This window comes from Monodon monoceros, unplaced genomic scaffold (genome assembly GCF_005190385.1).
Source record: "Monodon monoceros isolate NGI ecotype Baffin Bay Population unplaced genomic scaffold, NGI_Narwhal_1 Super_Scaffold_21, whole genome shotgun sequence".
Lineage (NCBI taxonomy): Eukaryota > Metazoa > Chordata > Mammalia > Artiodactyla > Monodontidae > Monodon > Monodon monoceros.
The window spans coordinates 140,309,221-140,333,827 of record NW_021703778.1 but is presented as its reverse complement, the minus strand read 5'-3'; the positions used below and the strand labels follow the sequence as shown (position 1 = coordinate 140,333,827).

At 41.6% G+C, this 24,607-nt stretch overlaps 2 protein-coding genes across 2 annotated transcripts in view; one reads left to right on the top strand and one right to left on the bottom strand.

The window, feature by feature from the left end:
• The first annotated feature begins 290 nt into the window (after positions 1 to 290).
• Positions 291 to 23,148, top strand: VTI1B (vesicle transport through interaction with t-SNAREs 1B). The gene is made up of 6 exons (XM_029238575.1): positions 291 to 751; positions 14,803 to 14,861; positions 17,035 to 17,226; positions 19,425 to 19,598; positions 21,180 to 21,241; positions 22,823 to 23,148. Exons 1-6 carry the CDS (start codon positions 637 to 639, stop codon positions 22,917 to 22,919), a joined length of 699 nt encoding a protein of 232 aa, XP_029094408.1. The 5' UTR covers positions 291 to 636; the 3' UTR covers positions 22,920 to 23,148.
• ARG2 (arginase 2) overlaps positions 22,589 to 24,607 on the bottom strand; it is a 28,050-nt gene continuing 26,031 nt past the window's right edge. The window contains exon 8 of the mRNA XM_029238574.1: positions 22,589 to 23,588. Within this exon, the coding sequence (XP_029094407.1) occupies positions 23,383 to 23,588 (206 nt within the window). The 3' untranslated portion in view covers positions 22,589 to 23,382. The remainder of the gene's footprint in view (positions 23,589 to 24,607) is intronic.

The window sequence follows — 24,607 nt, the reverse complement described above, 5'->3', positions numbered from 1 at the left end:
CTGAAAGCTAACAGTCGGAACGTGAACTGAGAAAGTAAGAGGGGCCACACAGTGCGACGACTGAGAAGATGACGACCAGGCGCCTACTGATACCAAATCATTGCGCGTCAGCGTCACGCTAACGCCCGCGACGACGGCAGAACTATCGCCCCCAGCAATGCTTGACTTCCGAGTCTGAGCGTCTTCCGTGCCGAACTACAGCCTCCGGCATGCACTGCAGCGTCCGCCCCTCGCCAGAAGGCGGGGCCTGGGAGAGAGGCGGCCGCGCCGCCGGGCCCGCGGGTTCCCGCAGTCCCTTCCGCCGTGGCGCTCTTCCCAACCCCGGACTGACTAATTCCGGGGTTCCGAGACTGCCGCTCGCGCTCCAGCGCCACCGCTCCCTCAGGAGTAGCCCGGGCAGCGCAGCCCGCCCGACTTTCCGTCAGGCTTTGCCGCCCGGCGCGCCGTCAGTGACGGCATGCAGGGGGTGGGCGTTCCGGCTCGGGAGGACCCCGCCGCGGCCCCGGAAGCGCCTTGTCCTGAGCGGCGGTGGCGGCGGTCGCCGGGATGCCTGCGCGGCTGGGCGGCTGACAGCGGAGTAGGAACGGGCCCCGTGCCGGGAATCTCGGCTGCCGCTGCTAGAGAGCGGCCTGCGCCATGGCCAACTCAGCCGCCTCCTCAGAGCATTTCGAGAAACTGCATGAGATCTTCCGCGGTCTCCATGAAGACCTACGAGGGGTGCCGGAGCGGCTCCTGGGGACGGCTGGGACAGGTGAGGCGGGGTCAGGCTGAGCCCAGGGGCACCCAGCTCCGCCAGCTCTGGGAAGAAGAGCTCCCACCCCCTTCCCAGACCCTCCCTCCCTTCTCTCCGCTTCTCATTCTCAGACACGCCCCCTAGGGCTGGCTGGGTCCCGGCGCCCAGGATCTCCCTGCCGCCACTTAGCGTGCTCAGGGATGCACCTCGGAGTGTCATCTCCCTCTTGATCCTCCTGTAGCCTTCAGATTTTTCTCGTTTCATTTTCACTATGGCAAGAAGAGCGTAGGGGACCTAAGCCTGCGATCCGGTATTTGAGTAGAATTGGGTTTTCTTTTGTAGCTCTCTGTTTTTTTTTTAAAAATATCTTTATTGGAGTATAATTGCTTTACGTTGTTGTGTTAGTTTCTGCTGTGTATTTTGTTTTATACATTTAACAGTGTTATTCTCAAAAGAGGTCCGTAGTTTTCATCAGATTGGCAGAGGATCTGTAGCACAAAAAGGGTTAAGAACCCAAGGGAATCATAACTTTTGGGGTTGGTAAATAACCAGTCGTGAGGGGGATTGGTCTTTAAAATCAGGATTGTGGTCTTTAGGTGTGGTCCCCTTATGAACTCTCTGCTTAGACTGTCTCTTGCCCCTTGATTTCAAAATTCAGAGTGCTGCAAGCTTTGCTTGGAGGAGCTAAGAGTTTTCCAGTTGAATCTGTATAGGAAGGTCTCCTATAGTTCTTTGCCTTAAGAAAAATAGATCTTGATGGCAAAGCAGATGAGACTTTTTTTGCTTTTACTTAAGTGTCAAAGCTTGAGTGTTTGCTCTGTGTGTTACCCAGGGTCATATGAATTGAATGACTCTGGTGAGAATGAAATTCATACCTTTGTTCAACATTTAGTGGGAGAGGCTCCTGTGTGCCAGGCACTGTCCCTAGATGCTGGTAATATTGTGAAAAGACTTACAAATTTCTGTTCTGATGGGTCAATGATAATATATAAATATTAAGAGGTGGTGTTAAGGGCAATACAGGAAAATAAAGCAGGGCCAAGGAATGGGGGGGGCTCTAATTTTAAATTGGGTGGCTGTGAAAGGCCTCTTTGAGGAGGTGGCATTTGAGCAGAGACTTGAAGTAAGGGAGTAAGCCACGCAAAAATCTGGGAGAAATGAGTGTCAGGACAGAATAGTACTGCAAATGTCCTTAAGCAGAAATGAGCTTGGTATGTTCTAGGAAGAACAAGAAGGCCAGTGTGTTTGGGGTGGAATGAGCAGGGGAGGTAGTTAGTGGTAGTAGATGGGGCTTTAAAGAGGTAGGCAGGACCAGATTGCATATGGGCCCTTGTACACCAGGGTGAAAGATTTGCATCTTTTTCTAAATGTAGTGGCTTGCAGTTAAAGGATATAGAACAGGAGAGTGATGGGATCTGATTTACATGGTTGAAAAATAGACCGTTTTTTCAGCCTTGTGTTGAGTTAAATTTTGCAATGTCTATTTCTGTAAGGCTAAATAATGCCAAAGGACATTCTGTTTTGAAAATTAGAAAACTGAGTTAGTTATATTCACTTTTGTCATCTACCTAAACTTCTAATTCCTGCAAAGAGGACACTCAAAAAGGTGTGAATTTCTACCCAAGTGCAAAATACTCTAACACGAGTTGCTGGTAATGCTTTGTTCAATGAGTAAGTAAATAGAATATACACATATCCGCAGGTTATAAGAATTTCAACAACTTTTAGTCTTCTTATTCACTACTTTATTCATACTTCTCAATAAATATTTGTCGAATAAGTTGAATTTAATTAAGCAAACACACCAGGCCTCATCTCTGATTCCTCTTTTTTCTAGTCCTGAGACTACTTCATAGGCTTTCCACCTATGAAGCTTTATTTTCCACCATGAATTATGAAGCACTGAATAATGTACATAACACATCCCTTGCATTTAGCTTATGCTCTGTAATTGAATTCAGTTTTTTCAATAAACATTTATTGAGAATTACGTATCAGTTAGTGTCCTGAGCCCCGAGAAGTTCCAAGAGTTCTTGCCTTAAATGGGAGCAAATTTACCACAAAGTGTGTGATGAGTCCTAAGATAGTTTTGAGACCATGACAGAAAAACCTAACATGGGCGTGGGGGAGCAAGAGGGAAGCTTCACAGAAAGGGGAACTTCTAACTGAGTGTCAAGGGTTGAACAGGAGTCTGCCTGAGAGGGGGAATGGGAAGAGGCAACAAAGGAAGAAAAAAATCAAATATTCATAACTATTACTGGAGCTTAAGATATGTGTGGGACCTAGAGGGGTGGGATAGGGAGGGTGCGAGGGAGATGCAAGAGGGAGGGGATATGGGGATACATGTATACATATAGCTGATTCACTTTGTTATACAGCAGAAACTAACACAACATTGTAAAGCAATTATACTCCAATAAAGATATAAAAAAAAAGATTCTTAATAAAGAGTGGCTGCCACTTTCATTAAAAAAAAAAAAGGTATGTGTGGGAGAATAGTAATAGATGAGGAAAGTAAGACACAGCCAGACAGTTAAGGGACCTAAGTGTCACATTAAGACATCGAGACTTGATACGGAGAATCAGTAAAGGACTTCAAATAGCTGACTAATATGGTGAGATTTAATTTTAGAAGGAGAATGCTGGTGGCTGAGTAGAGGATGAAAGAGAGGCACAAGACCATGTTAGGAGCCTTTATGGCAGTCATCTAGGTAACATGGGAATCTAGAGAGTCCCAAATCCAAGAGGTGATTCTGGACAGAAATTAACCATACTGATTGGACATGAGGAGTGAGGGAGACAGATTCAAGAATGTCTGCATTTTCTCACTTGGTCAGTTGAGTGAATGATAATTTTAAGAAATGTAAGAGTAGAAGCAGGCTTGTTTGGGTTGTGGATGAGAACATCAAGAGTGATTACATAGAATAGGGAACGTATGTCCATTCTAGCCTGACAGATATTTCTTCTCCTACTATTAAAAATAACATTTATGAAGAAGATACATGAGTTGAAAGGCAGCGTATTGTAATATTTAACAGCAAGGATTCTAGAGCCAGACTGCCTGAGTTCATATCCTAGGTCCACCTCTTAATAGCTTGATGACCTTGAACAACTTACTTTAACATAATTAGTTTCCCTTGCAAAATGGGAATCAGTCATTATATTTACTTCATAGGGAATTTTTGAGGATCAAGCAAGCTAGTATATGTAAAGCCCTTAAAATACTGCCTAACAGTAGTAACAGCGATTAGCCATTATTCCTATTATATGGGAAATTGGATATTTTATTTAAATAAAACATAAGAATACCAGCTCTGTATACAACTACCCTTACCTTGCACTACTTTCCCTTTTTTTCTAGAGCATGTATCTTCTAACACACTAGACACTTCACATAGTTTTTTAAATTAATTAATTAATTAATTTATGGCTGCGTTGGGTCTTCGTTGCTGCGTGCAGGCTTTTCTCTAGTTGCGGTGCGTGGGGGCTACTCTGTTGCGGTGTGCGGGCTTCTCATTGCGGTGGCTTCTCTTGTTGCAGAGCATGGGCTCTAGGCACGCGGGCTTCAGTAGTTGTGGCACACAGGCTCAGTAGTTGTGGCGCACGGGCTTAGTTCCTCCACAGCATGTGGGATCTTCCCGGACCAGGACTGGAACCCGTGCCCCCTGCATTGGCAGGCGGATTCTTAACCACTGCACCACCAGGGAAGCCCAGACACTTTACATATTTATGATATTTATAGTATATTATTTGTCTTCCTTTCAGTAGAACAGTGGTTTTCAAAGTATGATTCCTGAACCAACAGCATCAGCATCATCTGGAAACTTGTTAGAAATGCACATTCTTGGTTCCCACCCAAGATTTATTGAATCATTAACTGTTTTAACAGTCTATTTTAACAGCCCTCTGGGGGATTTCTGATGCCTGTCAAGTTTGAAGGCCACTGAACTAGGACATAAGCTCATCAACACATGTTGTTTCTTTCTTTCTTTTTTTTTTTAAATACATGAAGCCTCTTGATTTTTATTTGTGAGCCACCAACTCAGATATTTTTTGTTTGTTTGTTTTTGTTTAAGTTTTTTTTTTTTTTTTTTTTTTTGCGGTATGTGGGCCTCTCACTGTTGTGGCCTCTCCCGTTGCTGGCCTCTCCCGTTTGCGGAGCACAGGCTCCGGACGCGCAGGCTCAGCAGCCATGGCTCACGGGCCCAGCCGCTCCACGGCATGTGGGATCTTCCCGGACCGGGACACGAACACTTGTCCCCTGCATCGGCAGGCGGACTCTGAACCACTGTGCCACCAGGGAAGCCCCCAACTCAGATATTTTTCAAATGCTTTACGGACCAAACAGAGCAAATCTGCAGGTGAAATCTGACCTGCCAATTTAATCTTCTGTAGGTATGTTCAACAGGTACTCATTGAATGAATGCTTATGTACAAAACTAATGATTTGAAAATCAAATCATGGTTTTCTATTAATTACATTCCAATTGTAGAGACTACTTTCTCCAGAAGAAAATGTTGGCCTCAGTCCATAAAACACTGCTTAAAATTTTAACATTTACATGAGAATCATTCTTTTGTTAATGGGAAGCATAAGCAAATCTAATTCTAAAAATGACCCCTGAAGAAGTTAGTTAAATGGATAATCAGTTCACTCTTATAGATGCCTTCTCATATGATATTAAAAGGATCACACAGCCAGCATGTATTGGCATTCTTGTTTATTTCTTGTTACTTAAGTAACAAGAAGTTTAAATGTTTAAACTGCTTAATTTGATTCTTTTCATGAAGGCATTTAAAACTGCTATCAGCCATACTGATATCTCTTTCTGTGAATTTCTATAGCACATGTTATTTCTTGTCTTTTTGATAATAGCCATTCTGACAGGTGTGAGGTGATATCTCATTGTGCCTTTGATTTGCATCTCCCTGATGATTAGTCTAGTATCTTTTCATGTACCCGTTGTCCATTGTGTGTCTTCTTTGGAAAAATGTTTATTCAGATCCTCTGCTCAGTTTATAATTGGATTGTTTGGGTTTTTGCTATTCAGTTGTATGAGTTCTTTATATATTGTGGATACTAGCCCCTTATCGGATATATGATTTACAAATATATTCTCCCAGTAAATAAATTTTTTTCATTTTGTTGATAGTTTCCTTTTGCTATCCAGAAGCTTTTCTTTTTTTTCCAAGCAATGTATTTTCTGGTGTGTGTTTTTTGCCTTTTTTTTTTTTTTAATGTAGTTGATTTACAATGTTGTGTTAATTTCTTCTGTACAGCAGAGTGACTCAGCTATACATGTATATATTCTTTTTCCTATTCTTTTCCATTATGGTTTGTCACAGGATATTGAATATAGTTCCCTGTGCTATACAGTAGGACCTTGTTGTTTATCCATCCTATATATACTAGTTTGCATCTGCTAATCCCAAACTTCCATTCCTTCTCTCCCCTACCCCCTCTCTCCCTTGGCAACCACAAGTCTGTTCTCTATATCTGTGAGTCTGTTTTTGTTTGGTTTTGGTTTTTGTTTTGTTTTGGGTTTTTTTTTTTGGCTGCACCACGTGGCATATAGGATCTTAACCCTTGCTCCCTGCAGTGGAAGCACAGAATCTTAACCATTGGACCGCCAGGGAAGTCCCTGTTTTGTTTTGTTTGTTTTTTAGTTAATTTATTTTTGGCTGCATTGGGTCCTCATTGCTGTGCACAGGCTTTCTCTAGTTGCAGCGAGCTAGGGCTACTCTTCGTTGCGGTGCACGGGCTTCTCATTGCAGTGGCTTCTCTTGTTGTGGAGCACGGGCTCTAGGCACATGGGCTTCAGTAGCTGTGGCTCGCAGGCTCTAGAGCACAGGCCTCAGTAGTTTTGTGGCGCACGAGCTTAGTTGCTCTGTGGCATGTGGGATCTTCCTGGACCAGGGCTCGAACCAGTGTCCCCTGCATTAGCAGGAGGATTCTTAACCACTGCACCCCCAGGGAAGTCCCCCTGTTTTTGTTTTGTAGATGTGTTGATTTGTATCGTATTTTAGATTCCACATATAAGTGATATCATATGGTATTTCTCTTTCTCTTTCTGACTTACTTCATTTAGTATGATAATCTCTAGGTCCATCCATGTTGCTGCAAATGGCATTTCATTCTTTTTAATGGTTGAGTAATATTCCATATTTTATATATATATATATTTATACACACACACACACACACACACACACACACACACACACACCCCACATCCCACATCTTCTTTATCCATTCATGTGTTCATGGACATTTAGGTTGTTTCCATGTCTTGGCTGTTGTGAATAGTGCTGCTGTGAACATAGGGGTGCGTGTATCTTTTTGAATTAGAGTTTTGTCTGGGTATATGCCCAGGAGTAGGATTGCTGTATCATATGGCAACTCTTTTCCATACAGTTTTCCATAGTGGCTGCACCAATTTACATTCCCACCAACAGTGTAAGAGGGTTCCCTTTTCTCCAAACCGTCTCTAGCATTTGTTATTTGTAGACTGTTTAATGATGGCCATTCTGACTGGTGTGAGGTGTTACCTTATTGTAGCTTTGATTTGCATTTCTCTAATAATTAGTGATGTTGAGCATCTTTTCATGTGCCTACTGGCCATCTGTGTATGTCTTCTTTGGAGAAATGTTTATTTAGGTCTTCTGCCCATTTTTTATTGGGTTGTCTGGGTTTTTTTTTTTTTTTTTTTTTTTTTTGCGGTACGCGGGCCTCTCCTGTTGTGGAGCACAGGCTCGGGACACGCAGGCTCAGCGGCCATGGCTCACGGGCCCAGCCACTCTGCGGCATGTGGGATCTTCCCGGACCGGGACACGAACCCACATCCCCTGCATCGGCAGGCGGACTCCCAACCACTGCGCCACCAGGGAAGCCCTGCCCTGGGTTGTTTGTTTTTTTGTCATTGAATTGTATGAACTGTTTGCATATTTTGGAAATTAAGCCTTTGTTGGTTGCATCGTTTGCAAATATTTTCTCCCATTCCATGGGTTGTCTTTTCGTTTTGTTTATGGTTTCCTTTGTTGTGCAAAAGTTTGTAAGTTTGATTAGGTTCCATTTGTTTATTTTTGTTTTTATTTCTATTGCCTTGGGAGACTGACCTAAGAAAACATTGGTATAATTTATGCCAGAGCATGTTTTGCCTAGGATCTCTCAGAAGCTTTTAGTTTGATGTAGCCCTGCTAGTTTATTTTTGCTTTTGTTGCTTTTACTTTTCGTGCCAAATCCAAAATATCATTGTCAACATTCAAGTCTTTAATCCTTTTTGAGTTAATTTTTGTATATAGTGTAAAGATAGTGGCCCAGTTTCATTCTTTTGCATGTGACTGTCAAATGTTTCCCAACACCATTTATTGAAGAGACTGTCCTTTTCTGTGAGGGAACAGGAAACAAATATTTCTCTCTCTCCTGACACAGAGCTTCTAAAACCCTTGTAATTTCTGGGAGCACCTTTTATTCAGTGAGGCTGCTCTGGGTGGGCTCCTAGGTGGCTTCTGGATGGGAGCTGGTTACCAGAAAGACCAACCCATGATTAGAAGCTGGGATTTTCAGTCCTGCTCCACACTTCTCTGGAGACGGGAAAGGGGCTTCAAATGGAATTAATAATTAACCATGTCTATGTGAGGAAGCCTCCATAAAATTTCAGTAGTATGGGGCTCAGAGAGCTTCCAGGTGGTTGAACATATCCACACTGGGAGGGTGGTGCACCTCAACTCTGCGGGGACAGAAGGTCCTGCGGGACAGAACAGGAGGGGAAAGAGACCCTCCAAGACCTTGCCCTATGTGTCTCTTCATCTGGCTTTTCATCTGTATCCTTTATCATATCCTTTAATAAACTGGTAAACCTAAGTAAGTGTTTCTCTGAGTTTTGTGAGCCTCTCTACCATATTAATTGAATCTGAGGAGGGGGTCATGGGAACCTCCAGTTTGTAACCAAATTGGACAGAAGTTGTGGGTAACCTGAGGACCTACTACTTGCGACTGGCATCTGAGGTGGTGGTGGGGCCAGTCTTGTGGGACTGAGCCCTGAACCTCTGGAATCTGATACTGTCTCTGGGTAGATAGTGTCAGAATTGAGTCGAATTGCAGGACACCCAGCTGGTGTCTCAGAGGATTGCTGCTGTGGGGAAGAAACCCATACATTCGGTGACCAAAAGTGAAGTGTTCTTTGTGAGTAGTAAAGGAGACACACGGGAAACAAACAACAGGAGGAAGGACTAAGTTTTTTCCTATACAGGAGAGAAAGATAGGAGGGAGAAAGACTGGGTTTTTCCTAATACATTTCCCCATTGTATATTCTGGGCTCCTTTGTTGTAAGTGAATTGACCATATATGTGTGGACTTACTTCTGGGCTCTCTTTTCCATTCCATTGAGCTTTGAATCTGTTTTTATGCCAGTACCATACTGTTTTCATTATTATAGCTTTGTAATATACAGTTGACCCTGGGTGCCAACCCTCTGCGCAGCTGAAAATCTGAGTGTAACTTGTTGGCCCTCCTATCCAAGTTTCCTCATTATCTGCAGATTCAGCCAACCACAGGTTATGTGGTACTGTAGTATTTACTATTGAAAAAAATCTGTGTATAAGTGGACCCACCCAGTTCAAACCCTTGTTGTTCAAGGGTCAGCTGCAGTTTGAAATCAGAAAGCATGATGCCTCCAGCTTTGTTGTTCTTTTTCAAGATTGCTTTGGCTAATTGGGGTCTTTTGTGGTTACCTAAAAATTTTTGGATTGTTTGTTCTATTTCTATAGAAAATGCCATTCAGTTTGCTATTATTTTGTTGAGGATTTTTGCATCTGTGTTCACCAGGGATATTGGCCTATAATTTTTTTGTGGTGTTCTTCGCTGGTTTTGGTATCAGTGTAGTGCTGGCCTCTTAAAAAACTTTGGAAGTGTTCCCTCTTCTATCATAAGCTCTATATTTTGTCTGTTTGGTTAATTATGTATCCTAAGCACCTAGAGCAGTGCCTAGTACATACTAGGTGCTCTATAAATATTTGTTGAATGATTGTATAAATACTGTGAATTGTTGGGAAGAAGATAGTAATAATATATGATTGGGTATAAAAACTCAGTGTGATTTTATTTCTATTCTGCCATGTTTTCCACAGTTTCACCACTTTTAAACTCTATCTATATATCTATATCTATATCTATATATATATATATATATACCTATTTAAAAAAAGGATAGGATAACAGACACAATGTGTCCTACTTTAGGAATTTTGTATGACAATGACAATCCATTAGCATATGTGATAATTATTAATCCATTTAATATTACATTAAGCACCTACAACCATAATTTCTAGTCTCAGCTTTGCAGCATATGAAGATGTCTCTCCAGATACCTCAGACTGCTATAAATTCTTATCCAATTAATAGAGTAAGTACCTATAGTAAGGACTTTTAGTCTTATAGCACCTGAAGGCACATTATTTTTTTTGAAGGCACATTATTAATGAACATTATAAAATTATTGAAAGTTTTTCATTTTAATTCACTTAAATCTCAGTATCTATACGTGAGACTCCATTATTTTAGAAACCAGAAAAAATAATAACTATGAAGGATCATATGTAGCAGGTTGGTAAACACAGTTACTCACTAACTGCAGAATTTTAATTTTTCCAACACTCTTCATATTCTTTGGTGAATTTTGTTTTTGCTTAGTTTTTCCTACCTAGAGATTTACTTTTAAAAAACAGTGGTAGTTACTATTTATTGAACCCTTAATATGCCTGGCATTTGTTATGTGTTTGTTATGTGTATTGTCTCTTTTAACTCTTTCAGACAAGTGTACGAGGTCAGTAGCGTTATATTTCTTATTTATAGTTGAGGAAACAGGCTTAGAGAGGATCAGGTAACCATGTGGTCTACAAAGAGGATGTAGGTCCTAGAAATGCCACAATGGGGCGCCAAAAACATTAATCACAGATTTTAAAGATCCTGGTGAAACTGAAGTTATTTCCACAGTTCTGATGGACCAAGGTTAGTCATTCTTGGGCTGGCAATTCAAATAGCCTATAAGAAAGAGAGGCTGCCACCTTGGTCGAACATAAGGTAGGTTTCCTCTAGCACTTTCAGAGCTGGGTGTTTCCATTTTATTCCATGTCCAGGGCATTGTGCGGCCATCCACCCAGTTTACTAAACATTCAGCTTCAGAGTGAGTCAGTCACAGGTGAGGGGTTTGGGAAGGCATGTGGGGTAGGGGATAGTGTTATTTGGAGTAGCTCACTCTTGTTTCTGGTGTCTGTTCTACCCAGTATCAGTCCTGTTGTTTTGTAGTTGATTGTAGTGTTAATTCTAACTCCTTAAAAAATTAAGAGGTTAAGAGGTTTGAACATATTATACCTGTATACCTGGGAGCACAAAAATGCCCCTCAACACTATAGTGTACAGAAGCACTGGGTTGGGAGTCAGGAGACTTGCATTCTGGAACTAGTGTTGCTACACATCTACTCCTTCTGTGGCCTTGGGGAAGACAGTTTCTGCAGGCTCTAATTTCCTCAGCTGCTAAATGAGAAGGTTAGACTAGATGATCTCTGAGGTCCATCTCAGCTCTTATATTCATTGATTTCACAATTCTGAGTCTAAAGCATAAAGGAACAGCTATTGATACCTCTCAGTTGGGTAGGGGTTTAATCTCTTGAACCTTTAAAAGTATATAAGTTGTAGAGCACTCCTAGTAGAACGCATGCCTTATGAAATCAGATAGAGAGCAGAGTATTCCAAAAAGACTGAGAATAACAGAATCATGCAGGGAAGTTAATGAAAGGATCAAGGTTCTGTGTGCTGCCTCCTTCCCACCCCCCACTCTTATTTATGTAGCTACTTTCTTTGAGTCATTCTTAGGAATGCAGATTTTCATGTCTTTTAACAAAGAAAGAATAATGGAGGAAAATTTATGACTAATACAGATGTAGAAAAATCTAGGATGGGAATGCACGTAGAGAACACTGTCATCTTGGATCAGAAGTGAGTGTGCTTGAGTTTGGAGATGTGCCTATTCAGAGGAGTGATGACACTCAACACTTTAGTGAATGCTTGTTACAAAATAATATGATAGCTCTCCATGGAAGTGGCCATTCTTGATTGCAGATATTATTTCACTGCTGATAGCTGAAAACGCAGACTACTCAAGGATAATAACAGCTGCTTTGGCACTTATTTCAGTTACATCATGGTTAGTCAAGATGTAGGCCATTTGCCAGGGCTGAACTTTCTCCTATTTTTTTTTTTTTTTAAACAAAAAACCCTGGGTTTTGGGCTTCCCTGGTGGCGCAGTGGTTGAGGGTCCACCTGCCGATGCAGGGGACACGGGTTCGTGCCCCGGTCCGGGAAGATCCCATGTGCTACGGAGCGGCTGGGCCTGTGAGCCATGGCCGCTGAGCCTGTGCATCCGGAGCCTGTGCTCCGCAAGGGGAGGGGCCGCAGCAGTGAGAGGCCCGCGTACCACAAAAACAAAACAGAACAAAAAACAAAACAAAACAAAAACCCTGGGTTTTGTGAGTGGTGTGTAGTGAGAAATAGTTTACCTGGAGTACCTATTTAGGGAATGTCACATGACAACGATGGCAGCTTAGTAAAGGGTGCATTGTTGTTTGCTCTTGTAGGTAATAGCAGTGTCTAAGGAGTACCCTACCAGGTTTAGAGTTCTAGAAGCTATGGGATGTATAAAAGAAAAAGTAAATTTCTCTACTCAGAAGGATCTTGATCTCACGTTGAGAATATAGAATATACATTAGGACAGCATGTCGAGTACCCATGTGCCATCCCTTTGTAAGCGCAACTCAGCTGTTTTCTTGGCATTGGAAAAGATTGCTCTTTCTTCAGTTGATGGAAGTGCTGGCTTGTATTTAGAAGTCACATTGAGCTTTTTAAAAGACCGTGTCCTGGGCTTCCCTGGTGGCGCAGTGGTTGAGAATCTGCCTGCTGATGCAGGGGACACGGGTTCGTGCCCCGGTCTGGGAAGATCCCACATGCCGCGGAGCGGCTGGGCCCGTGAGCCATGGCCACTGAGCCTGTGCATCTGGAGCCTGTGCTCCGCAATGGGAGAGGCCACAACAGTGAGAGGCCCGCGTACCGCAAAAAAAAAAAGACCGTGTCCTTATACGTGCTACAGTATGGATGAACCTTGAAGACATTATGGTAAGTGAAATTGTAAGATTCCTCTTATATGAAGTGCCTAGAGTAGTCAGATTCATAGACACAGAAAGTAGAATGGTGGTTACCAGAGTCCAGGGAGAGGGGAAATGGGGAGTTAGTGTTTAATGGGTATGGAGTCTCAGTCTGGGATGATGAAAAGGTTCTAGAGGTGGATAATGGTGATGGTTGCACGACATTGTGGATATACTTAATGCCCTTTAACTGTATACTTAAAAACAGTCAAAATGGTAAATTTTATGTTATGTATATATTTTACCACAATTAAAGAAAACTATATCCCCAGATTGTGAACATAATTCCAAAAGATGAGTTCAAAAAATATTGTAGCAATGATAACTTTGTGGTAATAAGTAGATTATGTATAGATTTCCAGGGAGAAGATTCATTTGGATGTATACATTAAAAAAAAAAAACTCCTCATAAATAGGACTAATTTTTGCTTGTTAGATATGCTTATTAGGGCTTCCCTGGTGGCGCAGTGGTAAAGAATCTGCCTGCCAATGTAGAGGACACGGGTTTGAGCCCTGGTCTGGGAAGATCCCACATGCCATGGAGCAACTAAGCCTGTGTGCCACAACTACTGAGCCCGCATGCCTACAGCCCGTGCTCCGCGACAAGAGAAGGCACCGTGATGAGAAGCCCGCGCACCGAAGAGTAGCCCCCACTCGCCGCAACTAGAAAAAAGCCCGCATGCTGCAACGAAGACCCAATGCAGCCAAAAAAAAATTAAAAAAAAAAAAAAAAAAAAAGCTATGCCTGTTAGGTATGATCTACCTCCTCATTTTATAACCAAGGAAGGAGGTTAGGTCCCAAAGAGATGAAGAGAATTATCCAAGCTTACATGTTGAGTCAGACCCAAAGCTAGAACCAGAACCTAAGCCCCTTTACTCACCAGCACTTCCCCCATACAGATGTTTACCAGGTGACAGCATGCCAGTACTCCCTTCATCATTTTTGCTGTGTCCAAGCACCATTTTTACTATAATTAATCATTTTATTTATATATTTCATGTAAAATGCATTTATTTAATACATAAAGTTACTTTAAAAGGAAATTTTATATCACTACCTTAAATGGAAAATCTATAGAACCTATCTAAATGATCAGAAAAAATACAGTGAAGGCAAAACAGTGCTGTTTTAGTTAGATGTTATTGCTTTGAAGCTAAAGCCTGTTCTGTTTTTGTTAAAAGGGGAGATGAGTAATTTTTAGGTGTTAAAGACATACTAGCACTAAAATGATATGATGCAAAGTACTGAACAAGGAGTGACTTTCCCTGTGTGAGTCAGTGGTATTTTACGTCATTTCCCATACCACTGCCAGTGGGTGTGGCTAAGAAACTTGTGCTGTATACCATGCAGTCTCTCCAGCGAGCAGAGTAGGTGGGTTTTGAATTTGTTTTGCAGAACAGCAGTGGATAAGGGTTAATATAGAGATGTGATTTACAGTGGAAGTGAAAATGGGGACAAAGATTTCAGAGAACTAGTATTGTTAAACATTCTTATTGATGAAAGTATGCCTGGTTCCTGTTAGGATGGGTGAAAAAAGACTGACAATGATTGATTTAGACCTGTTGGCTTTCCTAGTAGGGATGCTGTTGGTCTTTGGGGCCAGATCATTGTTATGCAGGACTGTCCGTAGCATAGATATTCTTGTTCCCTGGACACTTAATGCCAATGGTAATACCGTCCCTCTCCCTTCCCCCCAGTTACTGTGATAACTAGTTCCCCTATGTTTCTAAATGTCTTTTAGGGGTGATTAAGTACTATAGTAGTACCCTCAGGAAAGGAATGTGGAGTTTATTCTAAGCAGAGGGTATAGCCTCTAGGAATGTTTGGAAGCAGGACTGAGCATTGAAAACTTGTCCGTCTTTTCCAGAAGAGAAGAAGAAGTTGATCAGAGATTTTGATGAAAAGCAACAGGAAGCAAATGAAACGGTGAGAACAAGGAACAAGTCCTTATATCTTCTTCCTGTTTGTTGGTCTTTTCCAGAAGTAATGCTTGTGACCTGATCACAGATTAACTGTTCCTGTCCATTGATCTTGCTTTTGATTATTTCTTACCGAATGAGGCCAGTTGATGGGGCTGGGTGTTGAGGGGCAAACGCAAATGGGTAAAGCTTGGAGACTCTCCTGAAATGAGTCTTTGATAATACATTGCTGCTGTAATAAGGACATTCTCATACTTCTACCTGGGTGGTCTTTTAAAATCTCATTTTAAAAGCTGGCCATTGAGATCAGTTATTCTCCTTTGTTAAACTTACTGTCACACAAAATGGAGCTCAGAGGTGGTTCTAGCCATGTTCCCTTCTGGTTTTGGGGGGGTTTTTTTGTTTGGTTTTTTTTTTTTTGGAGAGTGTTGAATTTTGCATATATGCCAGTGTAGTTTTTATTTTATTATTTATTTATTTAATTAAATTTATTTATTTATTTTTGGGGCTGCGCCAGGTCTTAGTTTCAGCACGCAGGATCCTTCATTGCAGTGGGCAGGCTTCTCTCTAGTTGTGGCGTGCGGGTTTTTTTCTCTCTCTAGTAATGGCCTCTGTAGTTGTGGCGCGTGGGCTCTGTAGTTTGCAGCACATGGGCTCTCTAGTTGAGGCGTGCGAGCTCAGTAGTTGTAGCTCGTGGGGTTAGTTGCCCAGCAGCATGTGGGATCTTAGTTCCCTGACCAGGGATCGAACCTGCGTCTCCTGCATTGGAAGACGGATTCTTTACCACACTGGACCACCAGGGAAGTCCCTATTCCCTTCTGTTTTAAAAGACAGGAGGATTTGGTACCTTGGGCAAGGCATGCATGGACAGGATGAGTTCCCAGTCAGGACCCAAAGCTTGTCAGATGTTGGTCCAGGTTGCTGAGCAGTTTAAGAACTGCTTCTCTCTTAATCTGTGCCTTTTCTTTAACAACAACAAAAAACAAACAAAGAAACAAAAAGCAAGTTTTGCTCTCACCTTTTAGAAGTAAGGGTCCTCTGTTCTCCATATCATTATGCTCTGGCTTCAGCAAAACCTTTTAGGAGGCTGGAGCTAAAATCCAGGTCCCTGGTAGTACTCCAAAGAAATAGTTGCCCCTAGTATTTGCTACCCCAGAGTAGACTGAAAAATTCTTTTTAAGCCAGAGAACTTCTTTATTGCTTGTTGAAGAACAACTTCCTTATCTCAATGCAGTTCTGAGAAGGTAAGCTTATCTGCATCCTTTTCTCTATTCTGCATCTATTTTAAGAAGGATCAGCCTACCAGACTATGGAAACTATCTCCTTCATAATGGGAGTACCAGAAACTTTTCTAATACCTGTGTACAGCTGGGCATATCCATGATACCTGTTACAGAGCCAGTCTTCTTTTACACTTAACATCTTGGTAGCATTTCAAAAACCGTTTAATTAATACCAATTTATTTGTTTGGTGCTTAGATACTTTCTTTCCCTGAACTTAAAAAAATTAACCAGTCCTACTCTGGCCATCCCAGACAGACGGCTTCATGTAAATTGGGTCTAGGTGTTACAGTTTACTTATCCCAGAAAAATGGGAATGATTTGGACCCCTGGTTATTCTGACATGGAGACAAACAGTTGATTTTCAGAAGGAGGAGGAAGGGAAGAACCTTGATGCCATACCCCTAGCATTTTTAGTACAGTAGATCTCAGAGTGCTTCATGAAAGCACTTGAACCATAACAGGCTAAGAACTTGGTATACTGAAAAGAGAATTTGAAGATTTTCGAATCCTGACTTCTCTTGTTATGTAATCTTGAGCAGGTTTCATCAAGTCTTATATATGAAGTAGAAGCAGTATTTCCTACCTTATTGATCTGTTGTGAGGAATAAATGAGAGAATGCATGTAAAAAATGTTTAATAAGCTATAAGGTACTTGTTAGTTTTCTCACTCATTCATCACATACTTTTTGAAGGCCTGTTCTATGCCTGCTAGGCACTGTGCCAGGCACTAAGAGTAATGAAGTGAACGTGTCACATGTGGTTCCTGCCCTCCTGGACCACATGGTTGAGTATTTATTTACAGTGGTCTGTGGTTTGATTTAGTCCAAACTAGACATATTACCCATATGAGAGAGAACAGAAGCAGGCCATCTACTCACTACTTTCTGCCTTCCTAGCTGGCAGAGATGGAAGAGGAGCTACGTTATGCCCCCCTATCTTTTCGTAACCCTATGATGTCTAAGCTTCGAACCTACCGGAAGGACCTTGCCAAACTCCATCGGGAAGTGAGAAGCACACCTTTGACAGCCACTCCTGGGGGTCGAGGAGACATGAAATATGGTACATACGCTGTAGAGAATGAGCACATGGTAAGCTTCAGCTGTCTTTTCCCTTACTGGTCTGTGGTACAATGATTAACCATACTGTAGAGTACAGTTCATGTTATCAGTGCATACTTGACTTTTTTTCCACCTTATCCTCTTTCTTGCATCCAATTCCCCTTCTCCCCTTGGGTGCCCACCTCTACTGAATTTAATGCAGATCATTCCAAACAATTTGCTTGTTTAGATTTCTTTGTATCCTTTATGTATAAAACAGTACTTGGTGTGTAGTGGTGATATACAAGTGTTACCTATTCATATTACATCTGGACTCTGTAGTCTGACTCATTGATCCAGTTTCTTTCTCACATATGCCCCCAAAGTTCAGTTAGGCTTTTAATTTACCAGAGTATTGTTACAAAATTAACCCATGCTTTCCCTTACATTTATATCAGGATGGCCCAACAGCCCAGATACAGTAGAGAAAGCAGGCTGCTTCTTAAAAAGCGGGCTAACACCTTACTTTGTTGTGATAGGAAGTGAGCCAGACTGACTCTCTAGCCTCCAGTATTCTCATTTATAAAATTAGACTGACTAAGCCGAAAACCTGTATTCTCAAACTGTCTAGAGAGCATAGTTAAAGGAATAAAACTTCACAAAGATTAAATTTTATGTGTTACATTTGGGATTATATTCCACAGCACAAAGTAGAAATGGCCTGACCAGTAATGTGGGAGAGAAGTGAACAGGGCCCACAAGTGCAGACTGCACGGATGTAGAAAGGCTAATGGCACAATTTTAAACAAATCCTATTTCATGATACATCCTGAATATAGTTTAAGAGATATTCAAATGATACTAGCCTGACATTCCTGATGTCAAAACTAGAGTATTTGAGAATGTTAAATTTTCAAAATTCACTTGTGAAAGGAGGGTGAGAAAAGACTGGCAAGTAGAGCTTGTTAAAGTGAGATGAAAGGTGTATAGTGACTTTGGTCATTTGTGACCCAAAAAGCCCTGAAAACAAAAAGGGGGGAGATAATTCCAAATAATAATTTTGCTTTAAAATTATTAGTTTCAGAAACTATTTAGATATACAAACCACCTGCAGTAGAATTATTGTTCCGAATCTGGGGTTGATTTGTGTGACCTTACTGTCTCTTCCTGCTCTTTAAGCCTAATCAGTTGAAAATCCCCATCTTTTATTTTTAAAAACCCTTTTTCCTGCTGCTTTATAAGCCAATGTAACTGGGATTTATTTCAGCCTCATTCAGTTGTTTCCTCATCCACTTGTTCATATGCCATATATGAACTGAAAAGCCTTCTTGTTGCTCCTGATCTGGGGATGCATCTTTTGCCTTCTTGGTGGTGGGGTCTAGTGCTAATAGTCACCTGCTCAGTAATAGGCCTTGTGAGCCAGCCCTTTTTTGAGTGTGTGCACCTGCGTGCTTTGAATAGCTGAGAACTTAGAGCTGCATCCATTTCTGTCAGTGGTTATTTCTGGCCTGACAAAGGCTACTTCTGTCCTTATGCCTTCTGTGCTTAGGATTATAGGTGGAATAAAACTTTGGTGGAGATTTAGAAATAGGGTGCTTGGGAAATTAGGGCAGCTTTTTTGGCTCCAGATATTACCTTCCCTGAGAGCAAATCACCAGTGCAACAACTTCAGTTTTTGTTTTCTGTGTTTGGCCTAAGGTGAAATTCTTTTGGAGGCTTACCAAGAGTGTAGCCACTTTTTTCCCAGAATGTGGTAGTGTCTCACACTTTTAAATGAGTTCTATATGTGCTGAAAACAAATAGCTTATTCATGGTCCCTCAATCCTCAATACCAATCAGTGGGCATTTTCAGTGAATTAAACTATTTCTAGGGCGGTAGAGTTTAGTTGGTTTGCTCTCTCAAAATTACAGGCTGTATGCATTTTGGGGAAGCTACTGTACCCCACATCAGGGCCATTGCCTCTCAGAAGTTGCTAGTCCAGAAAGCACATGAACCAGTTCAAATTCATCAGGAGCACAGGGAAAATGCTCTGATGTGTTTAATCCTTTTCTTGCCTCACTTAAGTGTGAAAAGCAGTGAATTGGGAGGTATTATGATCCTAGATTGAATCCCAGGTTCTCTTTTAGTTTGATTTGTTAGCATCTTTGGTTGCCTTAAAAGTAATGAAAATTATTGCACACGATATTCCTTCTTATAACTTCATTTATAATGGAAGAAGTATAACATTTCCCTTCCATACTGCTGTCAGAATCGGCTACAGCCTCAAAGGGCATTGCTTCTGCAAGGCACTGACAGCCTGAACCGGGCCACCCAGAGTATTGAGCGTTCTCATCGGATTGCTGCAGAGACTGACCAGATTGGCTCAGAAATCATAGAAGAACTGGGGGAGCAACGTGAACAGTTGGAACGTACCAAGAGTAGAGTAAGTCTGAGTGGATGGGGAGAGGGGCAAGAGTGGGGAAAGTAGGTGGGCCCGTTACACCCCGATGCCTTGCTAGTGCCAGAAGCTACCACAGTTCCAAATTCAGGGTATGACCTTTTAGGTTCTTACTCTTTTCTCTGTCTGTAGTTTGCCTGGCTGAAAGATATCCCTTGGAAGTAATTTTACTTCTAAGATTTAGAAATCATGGCGGGGGGCAGGGGGGTGGACTGCAGAAATCCAATTTCTGCATTTATTGAAGATTGTCAAATAAGATTGTAGCCACTCCATCCTTTTACTAGGTCCTGTATTATGAATCAGATTTTCATTTCTCATATGTCTAGTAGAACATCTGCTATTCTTAGGAAAGCTAAGATCTCTTTAAGTAGATGATGCTTTCATGTCATTTAGAGCCAAGGCTATTTTCCACATGTCATAAAATAGTACTACTGACAATTTACAGAGGTTCAATTCTGGACTGTAACTCTTTACTGTTACCTAAGGTAAGCGAGATCATTGTGAGAAGAAAACAAATACTCAGGCCAAATGATGACTATACTGTGGTGTCTAATCTACTACACTCTAAGAGGCTCTGGAAAACAATTCATTCCTTCCTTTCTGTACCATCTGCAAAGGAATTTTAAAAATAGTACAACTTGCCAATGGAATGCTGTATTCTTAAGAGCATGAGGCAGATCCAAACTGAAAAACAGATACTGTGGGCAAGACTTAGATATATGAGAAAATCATCTGAAATCCCCACACTGAGTTATTTTTCCAGCTTAGTAGCTGTAATTCTCCATTCTTAAAATTAAGTCAAAATGATGCCCCCTTCCCTCCTTAGTGAAAATCCACAATAAAGTACCGAATTCAAGTTAAGCTGTAGAGAAGGCAATTTGTTTTACAGATTGTGTGTTTTTTTCACTTCTGAACTTAACCAGGTGGATTAGTTGAACTTAAAAGCTGAGAAATGAGCTGAGAGATCAACTTAACAAGGTCGCTGGGGAACAGGAACAGATGGCAGGTGGGATCTGTTGAAATATCCTCCAGCTATATAGATTAGTAACAGGCAACCAAAAGGGAATAAAAAAGGCTTTTAAAAAATATTTAATTCCTTTCACAATTCAGTGTGTCTCTTAAAGGGATAAAGAAAAAAGGAGAAAGAACCAGATCGCAAAAATGGTAGTCCACCAGCCTGCAAAAACAAACATTAACTCAAGAGGCTCTTCTGGAGTTTGGCTGATGAAATTCAAATCTTAAGTTGCTCAGTTACGTCAGTTACTGGCAGGTACACTTGAAGACTTTGTTTTGAGTAGTCAAGGTGAAAGATTAGGCCAGTCCCAGAAGTCTCCCCACAGCAACCTTGGGATATAATAATTCCTAGGCCTACTTGATGAGTACTAAAGTATATTATCCTTTCCAGTTTCTTCTGCTTATATGCAGAGGCCATCATTTAAATTGATTTGATTTCTGGGAGTTTTTCAACATATACCCCTTAATGCCCACTGTCAATTTAGGAATGTTCAATTCTATAGTGTGTACTTTCGAAAGAAGGGGGAAATAATTGCTATTTTCTCTTCTCAGCTGGTAAACACAGGTGAAAACTTGAGCAAAAGTCGGAAGATTCTCCGTTCAATGTCCAGAAAGTAAGTTTTTTAAATAGTCACAAGATTAATTTCTCTTAATTCTAATATCTTTCAACCAAGAATGTCAAAGCTTTAAACAGTGACTGGCAAAGGTGCTAATAAAGCAGAAGAAATAAAAAATATCGTATAGTTAAATATCCCAGGACAAAGTCCTTTGTTAAAAGTATATATACTGCTCTGATTTAGAGCAGTGGAAACTTTGTCCATTGGAAGGACTTTTATTTTATTTATTTATTTGGCTGCTTTGGGTCTTAGTTGCAGCACGCAGGCTCTTCGTTGCGGCATGCGGGATGTTTTTTTTTCGTTACTGTGCACGCGCTCAGTAGTTGCGGTGCGTGGGCTTCTCTCTAGTTGTGGTGCGCAGGCTCAGTAGTTTCAGCACGCAGGCTTAGTTGCCCCACAGCACGTGGGATCTTAGTTCCCCGACCAGAGATCGAACCCGCATCCCCTGCATTGAAGGCAGATTCTTAACCACTGCACCACCAGGGAAGTCCCTGGAAGGACTTGTAATCCCAGCTTACTTTCCTTAGAGAAGACAGCACATGGGAATAGAGCTTCATATTCCTGGGAATAAATCTGTAAAAACTTAATTAGAAAACTTTTCACTGCTACTGCTTCGTACTTGCTTTTGGCTCTGCTTGCCCTTCATGGGAGTCAACCCCTTATTTGGGGGTTCTGTCTTATTAGTAGAAGTTGACTTAAAAAAAAATACAAAAAACGTTGAGGTAAGTGCTGACAGCAACAAAACCAGGGGCAGAAAGGAAGTATTGCCACGGAGGCTGAATTTGGGGTAAGTGGGTGTAGGTATGCATGAAACAAACTACAGCTGAGTCATGAAACAAGCAGGAGCGTGAGATTTTCCTAAACGGTGGCAAATTCGTTGTGGAATAGGGAAATACGTTCAGTTTAGAGTGATGAGATTTTTTGTGTTAAGAAAAGAGTATAGGAGCTTCAAAAAATTTACTGCCTTTATAGAGGTACCCATAGAGGAAGAAAGTAAAAAGCGCAAGAAGTTCACAAGAGATTGAAAGGCACTACTCAGCTTCTAGCTAGTTACTTATCCTAAAGCAGGAACCCCTCTCCCCACCCGAGCTGGACTTCAGCACTGGAGTGTCTGTCGCCAACCCTTCTCCTAATGTGTGCTCACAGCTGTATTATGTAATCAATCAGTGCAGCTCTAGATGGTTAGTGAGTTTATATTTCTGCTGTTTTGAAATATGATTCAACCTGATTTCAGAAATGGTGTACTTCTTCATATGTATATTTAATATTTTTCGAACTAGCTGCTCATAGAAAAACTTTTTAAAGTGAAGTACTAACTACCATTTGAAGACATTGTAGAAAAAACATTTATATGCTTTGGTATCTATTGCCCCAATTTTCAATATTTCTGTGAGGTAGGTAGTAATTATTTATAAGTTTCTTTAGCTGGTAATACTAAGTGGCTACGTGATCAAAAATTCAGTCTGCCTCACAGTATCTGGCCTTGGCCCCAGATCAAACCCCTAAGTATTAAGAAAGAATGGAAAGAAATAGGTTATCCAGACTTCTGACTACATCCCACTTTGTTTCTCCTTGTAGAGTGACAACCAACAAGCTGCTACTTTCCATTGTCATCTTACTGGAGCTAGCCATCCTGGGAGGCCTGGTTTATTACAGATTCTTTCGCAAGCACTGAACCTCCTACAGGGAACGGTTTGTGGACCAGGACTGTGACTCTGTGAATGGTGTTAGAGACGTGGAAAAATCTTACTGTTGCTGTGAGCTAACGGTTCAAGAAGGCACTGTGTAGCCAGACTGTGGGAGGAGGGAGGAAGATGGAAAACCACTTAAATGTGAAGGAACAGCAATAAGACCAATATGATATACCAAGGTAGTAAATGCTGTTTATGACTTCTTTAAGTTTACATAGTGCTCTAACATATTAATACCCTGTGAGCTTCAAAAAACCAAATACATTTACAGTAGTATTATCGGTCACCAAGTGAAGGGGAAGGAAACTTTACAATTGTGAGAATGCACAAATGTTCTCATTAAGGCAGTACTGACCCAGACGATCATTTAGTATCTGTCACCACAAATGCCTCCCAACTCTGGAATGCCCATTGCGACAGACAGACACGTGTCATGCACAGTATTTCCTAAATTCTTACACGTTCTTCACTTTCCGATTCATCTGGTGAACTAGGAGTAGGAAGTTGGTCATAGACAATGTGCCCTCCCTCCCTTGTCTGCCCAAAACTTGAAGCAATCACATCCACTGCCAGGCTGGCTGTAGCCTTGGCCTCTTCCTCTGACGCAGCCAACCGAGGATTGACTTCCACAAGATCCAGTGCTGAGAGCAACCCTGAAAGAACAAAGTATGACCAAAAAATCTTCCTAGCTGCTACTTTCAGTGAGAGTCGTCCCACCTGGGTAGAACAAGCTAAGGTAAAAAACAAGTTATTTTCTATAAAATTATCCACCGTCAGGAAGCCCCTTATTCCTCATTCTCTTGGGCATGAATTTAAGTTAAAAACACTCATATACCAGAGTAGGATTGAAAGAAACCTTTTAAGGTAATAAAATCAATTATTCCTGTTCAGTGAACGTAACAGGCATAGCTGACAGGCTTTTCGGTTCGGGTAGGAGCTGGGTCGGGGTGGGGGGTAGGGGGGTGGTAGCAAGAGTTTCCAACCTAGTCGGGAAAATGTGTCATTTCCAGTGTTTCTGGGCCCTCCTAGATGCCTGCCTGTAGTTGCATGAAGAGCAGATCTCTCACATCTCACTAGCCAGAGCACGGTTCCCACTTTTGAACTCTTTTGCTGCGTCTGTATCTCTTAAGGCACCATGTGCCCTAAAGTATAGTTATTACTGCATATCTCACTCTCACCCCTGAGCTCTGAGGGCAGGTTCCACTTCGGACACAGTTCTTAGGTCTCCCATCAGACTAACCCAGCATCTTGCACTTGGTCAAGGGAAGACTTGGTCATACTTTAATTTGAACTCCAGTTACCTTCTGTGACAGTTTGGGAACTTGTGCCAAAGGGTTTGAGATGGGAAGATTAGACCAGAAAAGAATCTATCCAGACCTGCCCTCTACCACCACCCCAGTACATACGTACGTACGTACATACATATATATATAGTTCTGGGTATATATAGTTGGTTATTCTGGATGAAGTTAATCTACCTCCTGCAAGAGTCATCTGAAGAAACTAGCACTGGAGAATATAAGTATCCGAATATTTAGGGCGGCCATAAAGCCTGGAAGCAGGGGTGAATATACCTATTGGTTTACCAATATTACATTATAGTACCGATACATGTTATGTTCAGTGCTATTACATCCGCTCAGTGTGCCGTCCCTTATTAGCAATGCAGAGT